This window comes from Strix aluco, chromosome 4 (assembly GCF_031877795.1).
Source record: "Strix aluco isolate bStrAlu1 chromosome 4, bStrAlu1.hap1, whole genome shotgun sequence".
In the NCBI taxonomy this organism is placed as follows: Eukaryota; Metazoa; Chordata; class Aves; order Strigiformes; family Strigidae; genus Strix; species Strix aluco.
Genome location: NC_133934.1, coordinates 88,226,260 through 88,248,420, shown reverse-complemented (window position 1 = coordinate 88,248,420; position 22,161 = coordinate 88,226,260). Strand labels below are relative to the sequence as shown.

The following is a 22,161-nucleotide window of genomic DNA, read 5'->3' as shown; positions in this document are numbered from 1 at the left end:
TGTTTAGTCTGGAGAAGAGGAGGCTGAGGGGAGACCTCATTGCCCTCTACAACTACCTGAAAGGAGGGTGCAGAGAGCTGGGGATAAGTCTCTTGAACCAAGTAACAAGTGATAGCACAAGAGGTAATGGCCTCAAGTTGTGCCAGGAAAGGTTTAGACTGGATATTAGGAAGTACTTCTTTCCAGAAGGGGTTGTTAGGTATTGGAATGGGCTGCCCAGGGCAGGGGTGGAGTCCCCATCCCTGGAGGTGCTTAAGAGTCACGTTGACATAGCACTGAGAGATATGGTGTAGTTGGGAACTGTCAGTGTGAGTTTAATGGTTGGACTGGATGATCTTCAAGGTCTTTTCCAACCTAGATGATTCTGTGATTCTGTGAAAGTACATGAGCTCCCATGTGTACTGAGATATGAGTTATGGACAGGAATGTGAGATGACTCATAAGCTCTCTGTAGAAAATTTAGCCAATAAGGCTTTAAATAATAGAGTTGTATGCCCAACACTTCAAAGGCACAGGACTCAAACCTTGCAAATACAATCATCAAGCACTGCTTCCAATGGAGAACAAAGGGATTGTAAACGACAATAAAGAAAGAGGAACTGTTTTCAGGAGCTGTCTTCTCCTACAGCCCTGGGTTTTATTATTGGTCAGGAGACGGGGGGAAAAGATCACTTACCTATATATAATTAAAGCAGCAATAAGCAGCAAAATAAACAAGATGCTGAGAAGACCTCCAATAACGTAGCTGACATGCAGTCCTTCTCCTGAAAGTGAACGGCAAGGGTAATTTATGCACTCTCCTTAACTTCCACTGGATAATACTGACCTCGGTGTAATGCCTAATACAGAGGTTTTACACCACACAGAAGTATGTAAAGTAAAACGTCAGCACACAAAGGTTTAGCAGAGGGTTTTGTTTGGCCTCATATGAAACCAAAACATATGATAACCTTTCTCCCACCCAGCCCCAGCAACCAAGGAGCATCAAGATCTTTGTAATGGGGTTGGATAAAGAAGAGTTAGACTTCCTTGCTGACAGGTTACTCCTGAAGTGGGAAACTATTACCCTAGTCAACCAGCCTCAACTCAACATGAAGGGGATGGTGAAGAAGAGTATCATTAAGGGAAGAGCCCAGTGGATGAGGTATGGGATAAAAGAAAAAATAAAGTGTCATTTGGAAAAGTCCCCATATAGGCTAATAAATGTGTATGACTGATGTTCATCCTTAGACACACTTTGATCTGGTCAGAGGGCATTTGAGTAATTCAAGTCTGAGTTTCAGAAATTTGAGTTTTAAACACTATGGACTGGAATGTCCTGGGCACATCTGGAGAAACAACCCTGGTGGAGAAGAATTAACGAAAGGAACTCACCCATGGTTGCCAACACTGCCTCGTTGGCATGGGTACACAGGCCTCGCCTAGCATCTTTGTCAGAGCAGCTGAAGGACAGAAGGACAGTTAGTCACTGAAAGCAGTATCAGCAGTATCAAAGGTATCAAAAGACAGGCTAGCACTGATATCCCTTCCATTTCCAGTTCAACAACAGGAGCCTTCCTTTCTCTTCTTCAGTATCCTTCTGTATCCACAGGAGAGGGGACCACATACATATATAGGGGTGTGCACATGTATATATCAATTATAGGTCTGCAATATCTTTACATCGGAGTCATTCTATATTCACCTCTCAGGTACATAAGTGCATATGTATATCTATCAGAACACAAATTTCAGCATCAGTGCTGAAGCAAAAGTCAGAACATCCTAGAGTCAGTACAAAGATCTTTCTGCCCAATACATCCTACTCAACAAAGTAGAAGTTTTGCTTTGTAAATAGCCCAGCCATATATTATGGCACATACTTTTTTGCCAGGCAGTAGGAATAGCAGGCTGCAGGGAATTAGCAGGAAAAAGTCTCTTAACTACCTGCACTGTAACTTAAATATTAGAGCTGCAAAGGTTCTGTTCTGCCCCAAACAAGCTACTCCTTTGTGGCCAGGGCAGAACCACTTCCTCAGATGTCTGGGTCAGGTCTGAGATGTCTCAGTGAATTACAACAATAGACTCCCCTCTCCTCCTCTCAGAAATAAGTTCTCAAAATTAGGAGCTCAAAAATCAATCAAATGAATGACATGGTCCCAGGAGGATGTTAACGCTTCAGCACAGTCAGCCTAGACACACATTTCAATAGAACAGAAAGATCTCCGCACCTCTTTCTTGCCAGCTCAACAGTGTTCTGCATTCTTTGTCAAAACGGTTTTCCCCATTATGAACGTGAAATCTGGAGCTGGAATAACCTCTTTTGGCTAGGGAGAGGTACATTTGGATGATGAGAACCAGAGGGGGCTTGCACGTTGCACCTTGCACAAGCTCTGACTTTCACACCCCAACTCCAAGAGAACAAGAGCACTTACTTTCCTTCCGCTGCTTCCAGAGATGTGAGAGATTTGGCTGTTGAGGTACCTACTCTGCCAGGTGGTGTCTGACTTCTCTCACTTACACTGGTGGGTTCAGGACCAGGGGGCACCACACCAGGAACTAGAACAACAGAGAAAAATAAGCAGGACACCAAATTTGTGGGACAGATGAACAAGTCTGGTAAGCTACAGAGTGTTTCTGAAATGGCCAATATGAGCAGCTTTCCCATCTCAAACCAAGTCTGTCAGCAGAAAGGACAGAATAAGGCTCTATTGCTCACAACCACCTTACTTCCAGCATACAACTCTGCATAAGTTTTTATACACTGGAGATTTTCAGATGCTCTGGTTGCCACTGCCACTGCATAAGTAGTGGCAGGGGCTCACTTACAGAAGCTACTACCCAAGTGACGCTTCGTAAACTCACTAGTAGAACAGGGCCGCCCATCTGGTTCGTCTGGACACGCGCAGACAAAGTCAGAAGCCCTGGCAAAGCAGAGGTGGGTGCAGCCTCCATTGTTCACTCCACAAGCATTAGTACCTGGAAGGAACAAGTAATTTTCTAAATATATTGCAGATGACCAGGTAGGAACTCAGAGCAACAACCTTTTTTCCTGCTCAGCCAGAGATACTTCCTGGAAATTCAGCAAGTTACTATGTTCTGGCACATACCCCTCATCTGACTGCTAAGAAAGTGATGACAACAGCCAGACACTGGTAGGATTAGGGCAGTCTTGAAAGGAAGGCACTGGAAATCATTAGACAGGAGCCCTGTCAACACAGCTGCACAGATTAAAAACCAAAAAGCTCACATACTTCTGTTTTAACACAATGTCACATGAACAACACAGAAAGTGACATTTGCTAATCAAAGCTGTAACAGAACACCATTGAGATGTACTTCACTGAAATGTCACAGGCAGACAAGGAATGAACCTAGGAAAGATGCATTAACAGTTTGCGTATAAGAAAGGATGCCAGCCTTGCTTGACATCTACAGTAGCACAGTGGTTCCAGAGTTCTTTTTTTCTACGATTAGCATTTGCCTGAATCGGGGTCCTATTTACCTGTCTGTCTCTGAGGGGAAACCACAATGATATCCATCAGGCCCTCCACATTGGCTAGGACTGTCTCTTTGTTCCGCCCAGAGTATTTGTCCACTCTCTGGATAGATTTGGTTTGCCAGTCAGTCCAGTATATCCACCTATCCTGCTGCTCAGGGAGACAGCAAAGAAAAATGACAGCCATTAGCATTTTTAGCTGCACAGACACAGGCTACCCATAAAAAACACATCCCAGTGGCAAAAGGCCCCAAAGGCCTTTTCAACCCCTTCCCCTCTTATAAAGAAGATGACTGTCTACACCCCACAGGAGTTCAGACAAAATTCCTTTGTTAGCTCCACACAAGAGTTAAGTACTATCCCCTCCACCATCTTGGTTTCACCAGACTCTAACACTGCCCTATCCCCAAACTCCACTGTCCAAACTCATCAACACAGCAGGGAGAACAGTAGCAGCAGGAAAATCTTCTTACCTGTGTCAGAGCAAAGGGATGTGACACTTGGCTGACCAACACTTGCCGTAGCTTCCCATTGAGATCACAACTCTCTATGCGATCAAGATGCGCATCCACCCAGTAAATCCTGGAGGGACAGAGAAAGAGGTGAGCTTCTATCTACACAATCCCTGTTTACCTTCTTCGTTCGCTAGCCAAGACGGATCAGACAAAAGAAAAAACCAGCAACACCCAAAAACCAAATCCACAACGCTACTCCAATAAACCAAGCTAAGAAGAAAATCTTTCACTGACCTCCTGGTGTCATAATCCAGAGTCAATCCATTGGGCCATCCTAGGTCAGTGTTAATCAGGATTTTACGTTCAGAGCCATCCAAGTTTGCCCGTTCAATTTTAGCAATGTGACCCCAATCTGTCCAGAAGAGGTACCTGAAGAGATAAAAGGCAAGCATAAGGAGAAAAGAACATCTCATTTAGCCTAATGAAAGTTTTAGTTACGAATTAAACTGCCAGATTCTTCAGGTTCAAAAAAGATCATATGGTCTGCAGCTTGCTTCTCCCAGTTATCTGCCCAACCTTCAAATTCACTGTCTGCCTGATTATATTTGTCAGTCAGATCTGAGTACTTTCTGGTATCTGCAGATTCACTCGGCACATCTCTTCTTCCTCTCACAACCCCCTCTTCCACTCTGCCTCTGCACAGTCCTTCTCCCTGTCCCACCAATACCCCACACCTACCCCTTCTTGGGAAAGACAGCAATGGCTCGGGGCTCATCCAGGCTGTTATTGATCAGCACTTTCCTGGAGCTTCCATCCAGTCTAGCTACTTCTATGGTATTGCGTCCTGTGTCTGTCCAGTAGAGGTTTCTGGCAACCCAGTCCACTGCCAGGCCATCTGTAGTCTTCAGACCCTGACCAATAACAGTCTCCATGTGGCTGCCATTCAGATCAGACCGCCTGGATGGAAATCGATTGCAAATGGCAGTGAGGAACGGGTAGCTCCCGGAAAGCCTTCACACCTCCATGTGTGATCCCCCATCAACCGCAGGGCTACTTCATACCGCTACCTCCCCATACCTTTTTCCCCATAGTCTACAGCAGGTTAAACACACCTTCAGCATTTAGTTCAACACGTGACACTGTGTACCAAAGACAAGCTGGAAGGAGTGGTGTATTGTCAGCTTCTCAGTCTCCCCAACTTACTGCCACACTGTACAGCTCACTGTGGCACAAATAGCTGGGTGACCTGGGCACTGGCCAAGCAGATGACTGGCACCTACCTGATGACGTCAAGAAATACATCTGTGTAGTAAATCTTGCCATCCACACTATCATAGTCCAGAGAAATGACGTTGTTCAGCTCAGGGACAGGTATGTGCACATCTGTGTGGTCACTGGTGTCCAGTGAGATACGACGGATGGAAGCACGGCTAGAGAAAAGTAGGTAGGTCTCTGGAGAAGAGTCACACGTCTGCTCATCTCTCTTCAGCTGGATGCCAGTGGGGCAGGCACAGGAGAAGCCAGTGGGGTGAGGCAAGCAAAGGTGGGAGCAGCCACCATTACGAACTCCACATTTATTGAAGCCTTTAGAAATATTGAAAGCACAGTTTTAAAGATCAGTGTGGTCACACAGACCAAAGCTTTATTTTAAAGGCTACACATACACAACTTGCTAGCAGCTGAGTTCACCCTTACCATCCCAGCCTTGCTGGGAATCTACAGCCCTTCATACAGAGACTGCCTCCCTCTCCTCCAAGATTCCTGGTGGGTATGGGCATTGTTGAGCAAGGAGAACAGGAAGGCACAGAATAAGGTGGAGCACTAGTAGCAAAATCTTGACCTGCATTCCTTGCTAATCATAGTTTTCCCATGGAAGAAGAAACAGCCAAATGCTGATAGATTCACACAAGTGCAGTTAAGCTTTATTATTGCTGCAAATGGTAATGCTGACAGAAAGATCCAACCCTGTGGGGAAGCAGCGTGACAACGCACCAGAGGCCAGGCTGACAAAGAAGCTTCTGTTTCAACTTAGCAGCACACAGTAGCAAGTAAACAAAGGCATCAGAGAAGCCTGCTGAAAGTGCTTGACATATTAGGGTCGTATCCTTTTTTTAAAAAAATTGAAAAAAATCCAGCATTCATTTACTAGGAGGGGATAAGCCCAGAAGACAGGTGCAGGGAGTGGGAAGAAGACAACAGGGATATGACAGCAGGAATTTTGGTTAGTTTTAAGTTATATTGTCAAGTTATACTGTGAGGAATGACGTTCTGCTGTTAAGCAGCCAGAGGAGAAGCAGCACAGAGTTTTCTGTAGAAGTACGTATTGGGGAAATTCCACCAAAATGAAGCCACAGCACAAAGCAACAACTCCCACTGAAGAGCAAGGAGACAAGATGGGGACATACAGGATCCCCGAAAAGTAACATAAAGAATCTGACTCTTGCACAGAATAGTTGGAGAGCATGATATATTAAGAGCAACTAAAGAAGCAGAGATTTTTGTAGAGCAAAGTGGCAGACAGGAAGACGAAGCCCGCAATGGCTGGCAAAAAAAATGACTAGAACTTGAAATAAGGTTTCAGCAACTAGCTTAAGAGAAATTAGTGTCTTTTGGAGTTAAAAAAGGGAAACTGTCCAATGCCAGTAGACTCTAGTGAAGCCTAATAGGGCATGATTCATTCAGTCCTCCTAAGAAAGTGGCTCTGCTGTGTGTAAGAATGAGGCTGTCAGTGCAATCCAGTGAAGTAAATGGGATGAAGGGGCTCAAAAGGCATGTAGTAATAAACAAACACCAGTTCTGTGGAGCTTGGTAAACAGGGAGAAGTGCAAAAATAGTTAAACAAGAGGGAAGAAGAAATAAAATGCTGACTTTTGAGAAGTTACTCTATCGCTCATGCTTTATACCAAAGGACTCTCTTCAGTGACCCCTCTGAAGGGCTCCCCTAGTCACCACAGACACCCACTGATTTGGGAGCAGCCTAGCAACTCACCCAGGGGCCGTGCCCTATCAACAGCTTGAATGTCCATGAGGCCAGGCAGGTTTGCCCTCACCAAGATGACATTGGCACCAGTATCCTTGTCAGCCCGGTGAATGCTGCGAGTTTGCCAGTCAGTCCAGTAGATGTAGGAGTCCAGCAAAGTGAGGCCGTAGGGATGTTGCACCGGAGACAGCAGGGTGTGGCGGTTAGCACCATTGAGATCTGCAGCCTCGATCCGCTAAAGAAAGAAGTAAGCATCAGCCTCATACTCAAAACACTGATCCTCTTGCTAGTAATTATCAAGTGGGAAACAGAGACTAAGCAAATGATGTTATTCAAGCCCACCCTCCCCATAGCCCACACTCTCAGAGAAGCTTATCACAGAATCATTCAGGTTGGAAAAGACCCTTGGGATCATCAAGTCCAACCATCAGCCCAACTCTACAAGTTCTCCCCTACACCATATCCCCCAACATCTCATCTAAACGACCCTTAAACACATCCAGGGATGGTGACTCCACCACCTCCCTGGGCAGCCTATTCCACTGTCTGACCACTCTTTCTGGGAAAAATCTTTTCCTAATGTCCAGTCTGAACCTCCGCTGTTGCAGTTTAAAGCCATTCCCTCTTGTTCTATCACTAATTACCTGTGAGAAAAGACCAGCACCAACCTCTCTACAATGTCCTTTCAGGTAGTTGTAGAGAGTGATGAGGTCTCCCCTCAGCCTTCTCTTCCTCAAACTGAACAGTCCCAGCTCCTTCAATCACTCCCCATAGGATCTGTTCCCCAGGCCCTTCACCAGCTTCATTGCCCTCCTCTGCACTCTCCAGCACCTCGATATCCCTCTTGTGTTGAGGTGCCCAAAACTGGACACAATACTCAAGGTGTGGCCTCACCAGTGCAGAGTACAGGGGGACTATAACCTCCCTACTTCTGCTGGTCACACTATTTCTAATACAAGCCAGGATGCCGTTGGCTTTCTTGTCCACCTGCGCACACTGCTGGCTCATGTTCAGCTGTTTGTCAATTAGAACCCCCAGATCCTTCTCCTCCAGACAGCTCTCCAGCCACACCTCCCCAAGCCTGTAGCGATGCATGGGGTTGTTGTGGCCCAAGTGCAGGACCTGGCACTTGGCCTTGTTGAAGCTCATAGGTTCCCCTTGCTCTTTTGATAGCTTGCTCAAGAGCTTCAAAACAGCCTCCAGGCTACCAAAGACCCAAATGACAAACAGTGGTGAAGAACAGAACCAGACCTCAGTGTGTGCATCAGCCCAGAGCAGCTGGGACCCAGCCTTATCCACTGCCAGTCCATTAGGCCAGCCCAGGTTGTTGCTGATCAGCACCACACGTCCAGAGCCATCCATCCCAGAGCGTTCCAGCTTGGCATTCTCACCCCAGTCCGTCCAGTACATATACCTGGGGAAAAGCCAGCAAGTATTATGGAGAGGTCAGAAGTCCTGTTCTAACCCTAGAGAGCCTCTTGACAACACTAACCCCATCTCATGGTATAAAGCTATTGCCCGAGGGCTGTCCAGGTTCTGCCAGACTAAGACTTTCCTCATGGAGCCATCGAGGTTGCCCACTTCAATCCGGTTTGTTCCTGTATCTGTCCAATATATCTTCCTGCCAATAGCATCCACGGCTAGCCCATCTGTAGTCAACAGACCTGAGAAAACACAAAGATGTCATCCTCCCAGCTTAGTCAGGAACTTCTGCTATTCCCCTTGTGCACCTCATCAGGCAGTTGCTTTACGCTTTGCTTGTCCTTCCACCAAAAATGTAAAGATTATTCTACCAGGGTATCAGAGAATCTCTCTTTTCATGCTGCATGGAGGCAAGAGGCTCCCAGGCCAAAATCTCTCTTACCTGTAGTGATGATGTCCTCAAATTGTGAGCCATCAAGGGCAGCCCGGCTGATTTTCCGCAGTGTGCTGTCTGACCAGTAAACCTTTCCTGGGTGGAAGAAGAAAGAGAAACTTAAAAAAAAGCCCACAACAAAACGAAACCAAAACAAACCCCAACAACGAAACAGCAAAATCCTTAAAAAAACAGATCCAGGTGTCTGACTAACAGCTACACCATTCAAAACAGATCTGACTGCACAGGAATAACAGCAATACAAGACTATTAAGCTAGAGTGATAAAACAGTACAACATATCTTGTTCCAATCCTCCCCAAAATATGTAGAAGCACTGGCACTCTGACCTTTACACAAGGCTAGAGAACATGTAACACATTCTTAGCTAGTATCTGAAGTCCCACATCTGAATTCTCAAAATGTCCCAGAGGGCAGAAATCAGATCATCTGCCTTACTGTACACAGCGGATTTACATCCAACACAGCATCAGATGGTTAGTGTACACAAACAGCCTGAGTGTCAGCTCTACTGCTGTAAAAGGTTTCAGCAGAAGGAAAGCTTTCTTAAATCCAAAACACACAGGATCCTCACTCAGTATAGCAGCCGGCTTTTTCCACATAGCTGGCATTCTCTGTTTTCCTTTAAGGACATTCCTTTCCCGATTGGAAACAAATATTTGCAGCAAATACTAGAAAAAAACCCTACCCAAATTCACAACCTACAGTAAGATCTGTGCCTGGGTGTTTATTCAGACATTTAGATATAAAGTCACTTGTTGCCTTTCAAAGAGTCAAATACACTAAGCAGTTCAGACCTTCTCGAGGATCCACTCCAATCGCAATGGTGTTCTTCATGGTGACATTGACTGAGACAACAACATCTGCAAAGTAGGGAATATCCAGAGAGACCATCCGGATGTCAGTCCTTCTAGCAAAGATCAGAAAGCTGGTCATTCCTGCAGAGTTGAAAACAGACAGATATCAGCAGTGAACAAGGCATCGTTAACTGAACATTCTGGAGGTGACATCCACCTCAGTGCAAAAGGGGAAGTCTCAGGCAGATCTCGGCTTACAGAGAGTCTAGATACAAAAGCTTTACTGAGCGTTACTGAATGCTTCTTTACATCCAAGTTGAAAAGGAGCGCACTCATAGAAGAGTTATTTCTGCTAATATGTGTGGGAAATGGGAATTAGGAGTCAGTTTTTTCCTGCTAAGGAGAAAAAGCAGTACCATGTAAGTACCATGGAGAAAAAAAAAGTACCATGGCCTGAAGCCGAGTGCCTTCCACAATGCTCAAAAAGAGGGTCCATGGGGGGAGTGTGCCCAGACCTATTAAAGAATATAGCACCTTGTAGTTAAAAAAGAATTCGCCTCAAAATTAGGGCAAAAGCATGGGGAAAAATGTGACACTTGGTTCAGTTGCCTAACATAATTTCCAGAAAAATTTCTTCTGTGTCAATCCAGTTAAGTTTCTTCATGGTAATTCCCACTCAAATTGGGTTTTTCAAGGGGTAAAGCAGATAAGCACATAAAAGTGAATTTTGTTCTCTAACAAGGCAGGAGCAAAATGTAGCTGTGATGCAAAACTGCAGCGAGGATCTTACAGAGAGGACTCACCAGGGGAGCAGGTCTTGCCATCAGATTGCAGGTTGATCCCAGTAGGGCAGGTACAGCTGTAACCTTTTGGAAGAGGTGCCAAAAGGCACAGGTGACTGCAGCCTCCATTGCTAACTTCACACGCTGTATGTACTACAGGAAAGAGGATGAAAAATCCATAAGCCAGTAGCACAGGCACAAAAAAGGCGTGCAACAGCTATAGAAATGCATTCTAGAACACCCTTAAATATCAAGCTGAGAGTTATTCTCATGCTCTCGCATTCCACCCAGAGATATAAAGCATTGAGGGCTGACAGACAAGTCAGCTCCTTGCAGGAGAGCTGTGCCACATACCAGAGCCTGAGCAAGTGCTCAGCTCAGCATGGCTTGGGGCGAGCTCTGTACCTGGTGGCCTGTGCCGGTGGAAAACATGAATATCCATAAGATTCTCCAGATTGTCCTGCAGCGTTTCCCGAGCCTGCCCAGTCCTTCTATCTGCGCTCTGGATGCTTTTGGCCTGCCAGTCTGTCCAGTAGATTCTCTCGCCATAAAGAGTAAGTCCAAAGGGGTGAGGCAGATTGCTCCCAATCAGCACCTGGTCAGATTACCCCCAGCCCCCCCAAAAAACATTACTAAGAAGTCACTAAGGGAAAGAGGCTTCCCTTGCCCCCTCTCAACATCATAATGTACAGTCACAGAAAAAAGGAGAGTGACGGGGCAACATTAGCCCTCAAAAGGAGGTTCCCTCAAACACAGTTTGCAACTGAAAGGGAGCTCTTCTCTCCCAGTGAAAGCAGCTCAGCATGTCTTGATTTGGAGACTTCACTTTCAACTGGAAAGAGAGGCAGGGGCCATTAGCACTCTGTGCTCTAGGACTTACACCTCAGGCTTCCAGACTACCTCCTCAAAGGTGGCTTCCTTACCTTCCTGTTGCTCCCATCCAGACTGGCATACTCGATGGTCTTCATGCCTGCGTCTGCCCAGTACAAGCGCTGTGACTCATAGTCAATGGCCAAGCCGTTAGGCCATGTCAGGTTGGAGGAAATGATCACCAAGCGGTTTGAGGCATCCATACCAGCACGCTCAATTTTTGGGCTGGCTCCCCAGTCAGTCCAGTACATGAACCTGAACAGAAGCCCAGAGAGAAGTGAATGCCCATGCTGCTTCACTGCCACTACAGCCAGGCAGTGTTACAGAGAAGCAAGAGAGCCTGGTGCCTTCAGGCCCTAGCAGGAAGCAGCATCAGACTAATATTGTAGTCAGGTCCAGCCTTGGGTGCTTGTAATGTGCCTAAGAACATACTCAAATTTATATATCTTCTACTGCCTATGGGCTGGCCTAATTACAACATGGAAGAAAGAGTTCAAGATAGTAGTTCAAGGTCTAAAAATTAACCAATTGGCTCTTTATACTCTTGCTGCATTGGTCTTCCAGTAATCCACTCAAGAAAAGAATAGCACACTTTTATTCAAGACCTTCAACGCTTCTAAAGCAATGGCTGGCAAGCTTTTTCCTATCCACCCTATCCCCAGCTCCACAAGGTCTTATGATTCGGAAGAAAAATTACTGAAACCATTTGTTTCTGTTACTCAGGTTTGCTTTCCATGGCACAGCTGATCCCTCAATATTCTGACACAGTGCTCTGAAGTCAAGAGGCCACTGATGTTACAGCTTGCTTGGATCAGCAGTAATTTACCTGAGGAGATCCTTCTGACTGAACTCTGGTTGATAAGCAGAGAGCTTGAACACAAATTCAACACAGATGTGAAATAAAAAAGAGGAAAGATCTAGATGGCCTCATTCTCAAAATTTTTTGTATCACATCTTTAATTATTATGTCCCCAGGAGAAACAAATGAAAGCACCGGCATTCCTGCAAGCTCTACAACACAACAGGCAATTATCCCTGCTTATCTTGTTCCACTAGCATCCAAAATCAGGTCTCTAATTTCAGTCTTTGGCAGGATGTAGAACAGTGGCGCCAGAGAGAAAGACAATTGCACAAAACCAAAGAACCTGAACGTCTTTAGACATGCAAGAATTGCCATGTCATCCCAGAAGAAAGAATCTCTCACCCTCCAACAGGGTCCACCACGATATCTCTAGGTCTGTCTAGGTTCTCCCAGATTAGAACAGTTCTCATGGTCCCATCTGTGTTGGAGACCTCTATCCGATCTGTTCCTACAAAAGCCAAGAGACAGAATGAGAGAGACAGAAGACCTCTGGAATCACAAGAGCTAAGGCAAAAAACATCCATACAGCAAGGCATTCCTCTCCTCCATCCATCTCTGTTCACAGCTGGAAGATAGGTAAGAAACGTGGCTCAAAGTGTCACCTTCCATTAGATCTCTCAAGCTACCTCTGTGGCTGTCACTGATGCGGAGTCCTGTATGAATGTAAGCCAGCTCCTTCCTAAGCCCCCAAGGTATCTACACAGGCATGAGAGAACAGCTAGAAAAGAATCATCTTCCTTACATCTCTCTGAACTATGACTCTCCAGCAGGGAACATCTTCCAAATACTACCTGCTGCACCCCAAGATACGCTGCTGAAAGATACATAAACACACACAATCACAAGATCTGAAGCAAGACAACAGTGGTGCTTGACTTCTACTATAAACCTTTCTACAGAATTAGTACTGGGGATACTGCAAAGAGAATTAAACTAAGGATTCCACCTCAACTCCTGCTTTGTTAGAAGCACACGAGATGAAACTCCATTTTTTGCTAGACAGAAACAGACAAATTTGCAATGAGACAGAATTACCCGTCTGTTTTTCAGTTGTCGTGACTAATAAGAAAGACAGAAGCCTAGGTAAAGCAGAAGATCCCAGTACCTGCATCAGTCCAGTACAGCTTGTTGGTGACCCAGTCAATTGCCAGTCCAGCTGGACTTTCCAGGCTGGTGTCCACCACAACCTGAATGAAAACAAAAAGACAAAATCCTTAGTGAGATTAGAGTTTAGGAAAAAAGCACTTGCCCAATGCACTACCCATTCACAAACAATGTTAACTTTCAAAAGGCAGAAGTCCAAGCAGAGCAATGCCATATGAGAGAGAACATTAAGCACTTAGAAGTTCAAATAAGTTTTGTTTGGAGAAACATCTATTTTTCATGTCTGTTCAAACCGCAACTCCAAACTTTGAACTCTGCTCCCCTCGTTTATGGCAACATTAGCCCAAGGGCAAGTGCAAAAAGCATTCCCAAGGAGCGTGGCTCTTGTTCCAAATGTAGTACATAATAGAGGATTTAATACTTCTTCTTTTCAGATTTTAGGGCTACAACAAAGGAATTGACCACAGCTTACAAATTAATGTGCTTCATGTCCTAATTCAGGGTTTTCCATACAAGCAGAAACGTACACCAAACCTGTGTATGAAGCATTCAGTGATCTCAGGGCTCTTCTGAGCCAGAACTAGGTAAACTAATGAGCAACAAATCCAGCATGAACTGCGGCTCCTTGGAAGGCCAGTGTATCCCAGTGGCTTCAAATTTGATGCTCAAGGAGTCTCCCGGTTAGATGACCTCCACACATGGTTAACACTGTACCTCCTGGCTCGATCCATCCCATTTTGCTCGGCTGATTGAGTCAGTGCTAACATCTGTCCAGTAGACATAGTCATCCTTTGAGTCCCAGTCTAGAGCCACAGCACTGCGAACATCGGCAAGGGGGATGACATCATCTGACAGGTCATCTGTGTCAAAGCTGATCCGACGGATGTCCATCCTTCGGGCAAAAAGCAGGAACTTGTCAAGACCTGATCAAAGGTCGAAAGGTCTTCTTTTAATTTCTCTAAGTTCAACAACACAGTGATAGACACAGACAATTCCCTGCTATATCCAACCCTAATCACTTAGATTATCTCTCACTGGCAGGTCACAACCCAGGATCTTACTGGTAGCAAAACATCACCGGGGGGGATGGGTAGGGTGGGTGGGCAGGGGGGAATGGAGTAGTAGGGAGCTGTCTCCTGGGGGTAACCTGTGCTGAGGGAACAAAGTCAACCATATTCTTCAAAGGATGACATAGAATTCCCTCCAAATCAAACAGTTATTTGAGAATAGCTCTTGAGATAGTTGGCCTAATTCTTCTACATGGTTGCAAACTGAGAGAAACTGTGGCAATCAAGACGACTGAATTTTTTGTTCATCACCGACACAGCTCCTATGGGAGTTTTAGGGAAACAATCAGCTGTGATAAGCAAGATGGCACCAACAGCAGCCCTGAAATAACGACCCAGGGATGGAGGTTCTCTGTATCCCCACCCATCAAGCCTAGAAAGGGAGGGGAAATCATCCCCTAGAGAGAGGAATGCATCAAAAAGGTGAAGCATCCTCGGGCGGGGGCCTTAATACTACTAACTCGGTCTATCCAGCTGCATCTCCTTGGAAGCAACTGCTGCTGCTTACCCCGCTGCCAACCCTCTGCCACCCGCTGAACATCTGAGCATGCAGGCTGTGGTCCCACCTCACTTACTCTGGGCGCAGGCATGGCTGCTGGTCTTGCGGAAGCCCGTGGGGCAGGCACAGGTGTAATCTTTGCTGCTCGGCAGGCAGAGGTGAGTACAGCCCCCATTGTTGGCCCCACAACGGTTTCTCCCTGCTCAAGTAGCCAAAGACAAAAACAACCACGCATAAAGCAAAGAGTAAAGAAGAGGGGAAGAACATCAGTCAAGGTGTCAAAACCCACATGGATAAGGTAACTTCTGGATAGACAAGTTTACAGAGAATAAGGAATCGTATAAACTAAAGCACTAACTCCATGTAGGGCTCAATTTTTAAACAAAGCATTTAACTCAATCCACTTCTAGAGCAGATTATGGCAACTGAAGAGGAATAAGGGAGGTGTCAGTCATTACTAGTGCCCACATATGACCTTTTCCCACTCCCAAAACAGTTCTTGCACAAACAAGCCATTTCTTACTATGTAAACAAGTATTTCTTACTCCAAAGCCTCCACTCCCAGGTGTCAGCAGGGGGAGCTGTGGTAACACCTAACACCAGGTCACCAGCGCTGAGGGACCTCAACTGAACTGCCAGATGGAGCAAGTTCTGCGACAGCTCTGGGCCGAGGTGGTGGACCTGTCGCTATGCTGGGTTCAGGCTTGCCATCCCCCTGCTTTACAAGGTGGTGGGTAGCAGCAGGCCTTCCAGTGGCTCAAACGGGTCTCTACCCTCTCTGCAGTTACCTGCTGGCTGGCGCTGAGGATGCAGAGTGTGGATGTCCATCGGGAAGTGGAGTTTGTTGCGGATGATCTCCTGGTTCTTGCCTGTGAATTTGTTGGCACTATTGATGCTCTTGGTGTGCCAGTCAGTCCAGTACAAACTGTCCTCAAACACAGTGATAGCAAATGGGTGCGGGAGGCCTGTAATAGACATCCAATACAGGGATATAATCAGGTCCAACAGGACTCAGGCTAGCAGGGAGACAAGGGAAAGCCTTCCACTGCCACTTTGGCCTTGCCACATTCAAGCTGCTCAAATCCACCTTACACTAATATAACAGACAATTCCTCTCTCCTGTCCACTGAACACTGGGCAGCAAACCCCGTCCCTTAGCAATGGCAGAATTCATCCCACAATGAAAGAACAGAAGACAAGCATAGAAGCAGGAGCCAGTGGCTTTGAAACTCAGAGTAGCACTGTGCTACTCTGTCTTCTTAACTGCAGAAAGCACTCCCCATACATAGCCCTGTTACTTACCTTGGCTAATAACAGCCTTCCTATTTCGCCCATCGAGGTCAGCCCTCTCAATGACGTGATGTTTGGCATCCACCCAGTACATCCGATGTCCTGCATAGTCAATGGTCAGCCCATTGGGCCAGAAGAGGTGCGTATCCGCAATGATGCGCCGGTTAGAGCCATCCATGTTGGAATACTCAATGCGGGGAGTGTTGCCCCAGTCAGTCCAGTAGATAGTGCTGGAGGAGACAGGGAGAGACCGGCTAGAAAACTCATGTCCCACATACTGCACCCAGTATTGCTCCCTATCAGGGCAAAACAGTATCAGTCCTGTGACCTCGAGCATGAGACTGGGTCACAGCCATGGGAGAAGTGATGGCCAGCAAGGTAACATCCAGCACCTTCAGGCTGGCAAAACCTGAAGGGTCCAGAATAGGATTAGGTCTCTGAAGGCCCCCAGCTTTGCCAGGTTCCCCAAACTGGCAGTACCAAATAAAGGCTTGAGCCCAGAGGCAGCCTTTGTGACCAAGGATGGGGGTTTTCAAGGTTCACCTGGAAACACTTGCATGGAGGGCTCACTGGGGTCCTGTGTTTTCACTCACCCCTCCATAGGATGTAGGGCAATTGCTCGGGGCTTCTCCAGGTTCTGCCACAAAAGCACTTTCCTGTGAGTGCCATCCAAGTTTGCTACTTCAATTCGAGATGTCCCAGAGTCTGTCCAGTATAATTTGTCATGGATCCAGTCAATAGCAAGTCCACCTATCTCCAGGGTAGAATTAAGCACAGAATGAAACCAGGAGCAGGATCTGTTCAGAAACATAGTTCCCTTTCCCTTTCAGCCTCAGAAGAGGCCCAATTCAGTCCTCCTGTCTCTTGTCCCATCAGCCAAAATTAACTCCAGGGGGACAGTGATCTCACACCCATTCCATCTAACCCATCCCCTTGCTCCAGGCAATGCACTCCATTTTGAGTGCTGGGTACCCACTTTTCTCCACTCACCCACCCCTATTCTCACACCATGGTCAGTTTTGCCTTTTTTGTGGTGACGCACCTGGGCTCTCCAGCCCTGTGGAAACCACCTCTTCCACATTGCTACCATTCAGATTGGCCCTCATGATGCGATCGAGAGTGACATCAGACCAAAACACAAGCTCCTTGCTGTGGTGGAAGTCAAGGGCAATGGCATTTTCCAGGTTGTTCAGGAGAAGTGTATACTCTGAGCGATGAGGCAATACTTGTCGGATATCAATTCGATTGGCAAAGAGCAGCACCGGCTCTGGCCCTGAGAATATACGGGAAGACAGCATTAGAGTACTTTGACAGGACCCTGCCTACCATTCCCTCTGCACCAAGACCCGGAACATAGTTTTGCAGTACTGGCAGCAAGAAATCAACTCCCAGGTGGAAAACACTTTAGAGAGTTATTTTCAAATCCTCAACACACAGTCCTAACTCAAAGATGAGCAGTTTTAAACTTTTTGGCAAACATTCACTCAGCAAGAAGTGATCATTCCAGGTTCCACCTAAGCCAGCCAACCTCTGAAACCATACCATTTTGGCAGCTGGACTGTAGCTTCCTTTTCCTATATTTATCTCCTAGCCATACGAACACACATGCTCTACCACATCTTCTACCACAGACAAGACACAGTTAAAATCTGCCTCAGCCAGATATAAATTCAGCAGGTACTTCCACTGCAGAGGAAAAAGAAAAAATAAAAATAAAAAATCCACCAATATCAACATCCTTTATGGATTTCTTTAGGGGAATTCCTAATGAAATCTTAATTCTTTAAATGGAATTTCTAATTCCTCAGCTTCTACATTAAAGGAGCTGAGGAATAAAGTTAACCAAGTGTATAGATGCCCTTAAAAACCAGCAGATGTCCATACGGTAGCCACACACAGCATTCAGGACTAGTGACCAGCATCAAGGGTCAAACCACAGGGAGGTGTGATGCAACCTCACTGACTGGAAAGGTGAAGACACTTCCCAAACAGAGACAGAGGCAGGAGGCTGGTTTTATCCCAGGGTCTGGGTCACCAGACATGACAAGGGACTAAGAAAAGAAGGCAAGGGCTGTCCTGCTGGCAGGGAAAGAAAACAGTGAAGTATCTCTCCATGGTCAAAATCACACACAATTTTCACAGGCATTCACAACAACCTGGACATATCTAATACAAATCCAGGTATGTACTTTCCCTCACATCTTGGCTTGGTGAACAGCATAATGCTGCCAATGAAGCATCAGAGACAAAGTTATGAGAACTGGACCAATATACACACACCAGAGTAAGGTTCAACTCCTCCTTACCTAGAGCTTTGCAGCTACGCTTGTCAGGCCGCAGCTCGTAGCCTTGCTCACACCAGCACTGGAAGCCTCCTTCACTGTTGGTACAGCCTTGGCTGCAGTAACCTTCCTCAGCACATTCGTTCACATCTGCATGTTACAGACAAAGGGAGAAAGTCACCATTAGACCATCAACGAGCCAGGCAATCTCACCGATAGCTTACTTCTGCCTTCATGCTCTGATCCGCACCCTATCATAGCCATTAACTTCAAGCACATCAAAGCAGCAGGGAGGAGGCTACTGCTCCAAAAACCCACCTTGGCATGATCGGCCATCTTCCAGGAGCCTATAACCTGTGTGGCAGGTGCACTGTACCATCCCTCGTACCATCTGGCACTTCTGAGCACAGCCACCGTTGTTGACATTGCAGTTCTCCTCCCCGGTTCGTGGACCTGCAAAAGGAACACGTGAAGATAACTGAGCTGAAACCACTAGGCAGCTGCTTGTGTCCTCAGCTGTTAAGCACCAGTCACCCTTCAGAACAGGCTGAGCAAGAGGGGGAGGACACAGGCTGTGCTGGAAGCTGCCTCTTCATGGTCAGAACTCTTCCCTGCAGGCCACAACTAAAGGGGACAATGAAGCTCAGAATAATATGCTTTTAGGATTCACTATCTCTGCAGACAAACTTTGATACCCGAGATCAAAATCTTCTCCCCTTTATTCCTTGTCTGCAGTATGTAATTGGCAAAACCACCAAGGCCTTTCTCCTCAGACTTCAACTCTCTCCCATCATCACAGCTCAGGCTTTCTTCCTTACACACATCTTTAAGCAACACCAGATAGATTCCCACACATCACAGTGCTTCCATTTATGTTTAAGACTGAACTTGGGGGACTTACGGCAGTTTTGATGTGGGCTCTCATCACTGCCATCTCCGCAATCATTTGCTCCATTGCACAGCTTCCTCTGGCCAATACAACGCCCGTTCTCACACAGGAACTGGTCTGGGGCACACTGAGGGGTCCCTGCAATAGAAGAAGGGGAAAGTAAGCACATCACAGCTTAGTGATGGAACAACAGTTATGGTGAAAAAAAGGATACAGAACATTTTCTAAGATACAAGCTTTACATATGAGCACAAATCCATGACCTCCTCTTTCCTTGAATTCAGCTCATCTTGCACTCCTTACTGTTCCACTTATCTTCATGCTGATTTGGAGGCCTGCAAACTTTCCTCCAGACTAAGTCCAGTGTTGATTTACTGTGAAGTTCAGCTATTTAGTTTCTCTCAGAATGACTGGAAGGTCTTGGCTTAGTTCCCTTTGGTTCCAGATTCCACAGCCCTCCTCTCTTGCATATGCTGAGTAGTCAGTTCCTCACTTTAATCATGTAAATATGTCACCCCAGCCTGGCCATGGATCTTAAACCTGCCTAGGAATGAGCGTCTTGTCCAGCCCTAACTGCACTGTGATGGACTTGGAATGAGATTTACATGCATCCTTGAAATCTGAGCTCAGGCAACAGGATTTCACACATGAGCTACACGCCTCAACTGCTGTTGGCAGGGAGACTCTACAGAATTCTTGTAAGCAAAGTAACACTGTTTGCAGGGACTTTGCCAATCTGATTGTTTCTTCAGCAATAACTGCACTGTCCTGTTGCCTTTTATTTCTTGTACCTCTTAAGCTGACTTGGTTAGTGGTTTCCAAATCATCACCCTCTGATAATACTAGAAAGACAACAGAACAATACAGTTATCAGCAAAGAAACAATTAGACAGGTGGACTGCCAGCATGGAAAAGGGTAGTTGTGAGAATAACAAGTACAAAGAAGAACTAACGGACACTCCAACTGGGAACATAAAATCAAATCACATGCAGATTCACTTTTCAGAGCACAGGAATGCTTTATGTGAAGAACTCTGAAACTTGGACTGCATTTGTCGTATTGAACATAAAGATCCTTACATCAGCTGATCTCCTAGTATTCTAGGAATCTTCTCTCTATGGCCAATAAAAATATAATTCTGCTCTAAATCCAAGAGGTGACACAGGATTTGAACTCTTGCTATAGACATTGAGACAGCACGCTATTTTGCTTAGATGAGCCAGCACACATTCTGCTTAGAAGCCCTAATTTTTACCTGCTGATTATCACCATAGACCTGATGCAGAACTGCACAACTGACCTTACAGTAACAATAGCTGTACTCAACCACCTTGGGCTTGGTTTGAGGTGGAGAGGTTGAACTTCAGTGACTCTGGAAGTTGGACTTGGCTTCTGGGTGACAACTATTCTTTCAATACCTCTAAATACCTTTGTTATCAGGATGAGGAAACAGGGTTACCAGCTTGTCTTTAAGCACAATTGTTTTTTCCGGGATCACCATCATCTCCTGCATACTGGTACTCATGAGAGCTGACCAATCTAGAGCAGCTGCTCTCAAATGGCTACAAAGTGTGCCTCCCCAGGTTCTCTGAGCTCAGCTGTCCTTATAGAACACCAACTCTCCCCTCCTCAACAAGCCCAAACAAGGGGTACAGTTTCACAAATTCCTTTTGTCACCTCTAAACCCACTGTTTAAAATACACTGATCCAGAAGGGTCAGTATGCACAGCTGGACTCCACTCCCTGGGAAGAATTCATAGACCAGTACACACTATTCCTCAACAGGCATCCTGAAGGATTTAAGGAAAATAGAAGATTCTAGACATTCCTTGAATCCTACTATAAACTAGGGTCTGTTGAAACCCTCCTCTTCTCCATAACCGCTATTATATAAAAGAATGGCTATATGTGAAATGATTACTAGAAAGAGACACTCACGAGCAAATATCTAAGGGGGAAGCTGACACCCTTCACTGCTAATACAAAGGCTTTATCTTTCACTTCCACAAAATGCCCATTTTTGATTCCACTACCTGCTAGAATTGCTTGGCAATTTCATAAGACAACATGAAAACTATCCAGAACTATCTAGAAGGCATGAGTTAGACATAGTCCATTTGACAAAGGTAGCAACTTTGCACACTATTAATGTTTCCAAGTCTGAATGGAATCATCTCAGAGCTCTGTGGTAATTCATAGTGTAGGGTCAGGATAGAAACACACAGGGATCTGATATTTGGCCAGAAAACACCATCGCTTAACTTAGTTTAAGCACACAGATCTACACCTGTTTGCAAGTGTGTAAGATAGCCTATAGATACCATTCTTTGGGAAGGACAGAAACTCTAGGCTGAACCCAGTGAAGCAATCCAAAAGAAACCTCACTACCTATCACCTCCAGGATGGAAACATTAGCTATAGGCAGCAAGGCAGCAGGCCAAACCTGTGTTCTCACAGTTCTCCTCATCACTGTTGTCAGAGCAGTCATCTTCCCCATCACAACGCCAGGACAGACGGACACAACGCCCTGATTTACAGCGGAACTGGTCAGCTGTGCACATAGATGTAGCTGAGGGACCAAGAAAGAACATTAGATGAGCAAGAAGGATCAGAAGAGACCCAATTCCAAAGCTAACAGTCCCAAACATTCTTTTGCATCTGCAGAAACTGAAAGCTGCCACCCGTTCCCAGCACTCACTGCAGTTCCTCTCATCAGACTGGTCATCACAGTCGAAGTCTCCATCACACCTCCAGCCGGCGTTAATGCACAGACCACTGTTGCACATGAACTCTCCAGAGCGACAAGGCTGGTGAGATGCTGCAGAGGTGGTAAAGAATATAAAGACAAAACTCAGACCAATGTAACATCCCCAAAGCCCCTCAGCACCACCCTTACATTCCACTACTGTGGAACTTGGTCCTGAATAGAC

The 22,161-nt window shown here is 46.0% G+C and overlaps 1 protein-coding gene across 3 annotated transcripts in view; it reads right to left on the bottom strand.

The window, feature by feature from the left end:
- The window catches only part of LRP4 (LDL receptor related protein 4), an 84,906-nt gene that overhangs the window by 6,115 nt on the left and 56,630 nt on the right, over positions 1-22,161 (bottom strand). For 2 of the 3 annotated variants that reach the window (XM_074824038.1, XM_074824039.1), the window contains exons 7-36: positions 21,930-22,049; positions 21,675-21,800; positions 19,243-19,368; positions 18,660-18,794; positions 18,366-18,491; positions 17,102-17,332; positions 16,653-16,809; positions 16,072-16,289; positions 15,558-15,734; positions 14,846-14,968; positions 13,918-14,126; positions 13,205-13,286; positions 12,442-12,547; positions 11,291-11,492; positions 10,773-10,962; positions 10,389-10,520; positions 9,586-9,726; positions 8,778-8,864; positions 8,406-8,577; positions 8,165-8,327; positions 6,923-7,148; positions 5,214-5,517; positions 4,672-4,890; positions 4,228-4,362; positions 3,952-4,060; positions 3,485-3,629; positions 2,845-2,958; positions 2,415-2,538; positions 1,375-1,442; positions 677-764 (exon numbers count right to left, since the gene is read on the bottom strand). In XM_074824038.1, the coding sequence (XP_074680139.1) occupies positions 677-764; positions 1,375-1,442; positions 2,415-2,538; positions 2,845-2,958; positions 3,485-3,629; positions 3,952-4,060; positions 4,228-4,362; positions 4,672-4,890; positions 5,214-5,517; positions 6,923-7,148; positions 8,165-8,327; positions 8,406-8,577; positions 8,778-8,864; positions 9,586-9,726; positions 10,389-10,520; positions 10,773-10,962; positions 11,291-11,492; positions 12,442-12,547; positions 13,205-13,286; positions 13,918-14,126; positions 14,846-14,968; positions 15,558-15,734; positions 16,072-16,289; positions 16,653-16,809; positions 17,102-17,332; positions 18,366-18,491; positions 18,660-18,794; positions 19,243-19,368; positions 21,675-21,800; positions 21,930-22,049 (4,555 nt within the window). Of the gene's footprint in view, positions 1-676; positions 765-1,374; positions 1,443-2,414; positions 2,539-2,844; positions 2,959-3,484; positions 3,630-3,951; positions 4,061-4,227; positions 4,363-4,671; positions 4,891-5,213; positions 5,518-6,922; positions 7,149-8,164; positions 8,328-8,405; positions 8,578-8,777; positions 8,865-9,585; positions 9,727-10,388; positions 10,521-10,772; positions 10,963-11,290; positions 11,493-12,441; positions 12,548-13,204; positions 13,287-13,917; positions 14,127-14,845; positions 14,972-15,557; positions 15,735-16,071; positions 16,290-16,652; positions 16,810-17,101; positions 17,333-18,365; positions 18,492-18,659; positions 18,795-19,242; positions 19,369-21,674; positions 21,801-21,929; positions 22,050-22,161 lie in introns of all 3 variants that reach the window. The other variant, XM_074824037.1, reaches the window with a different exon arrangement.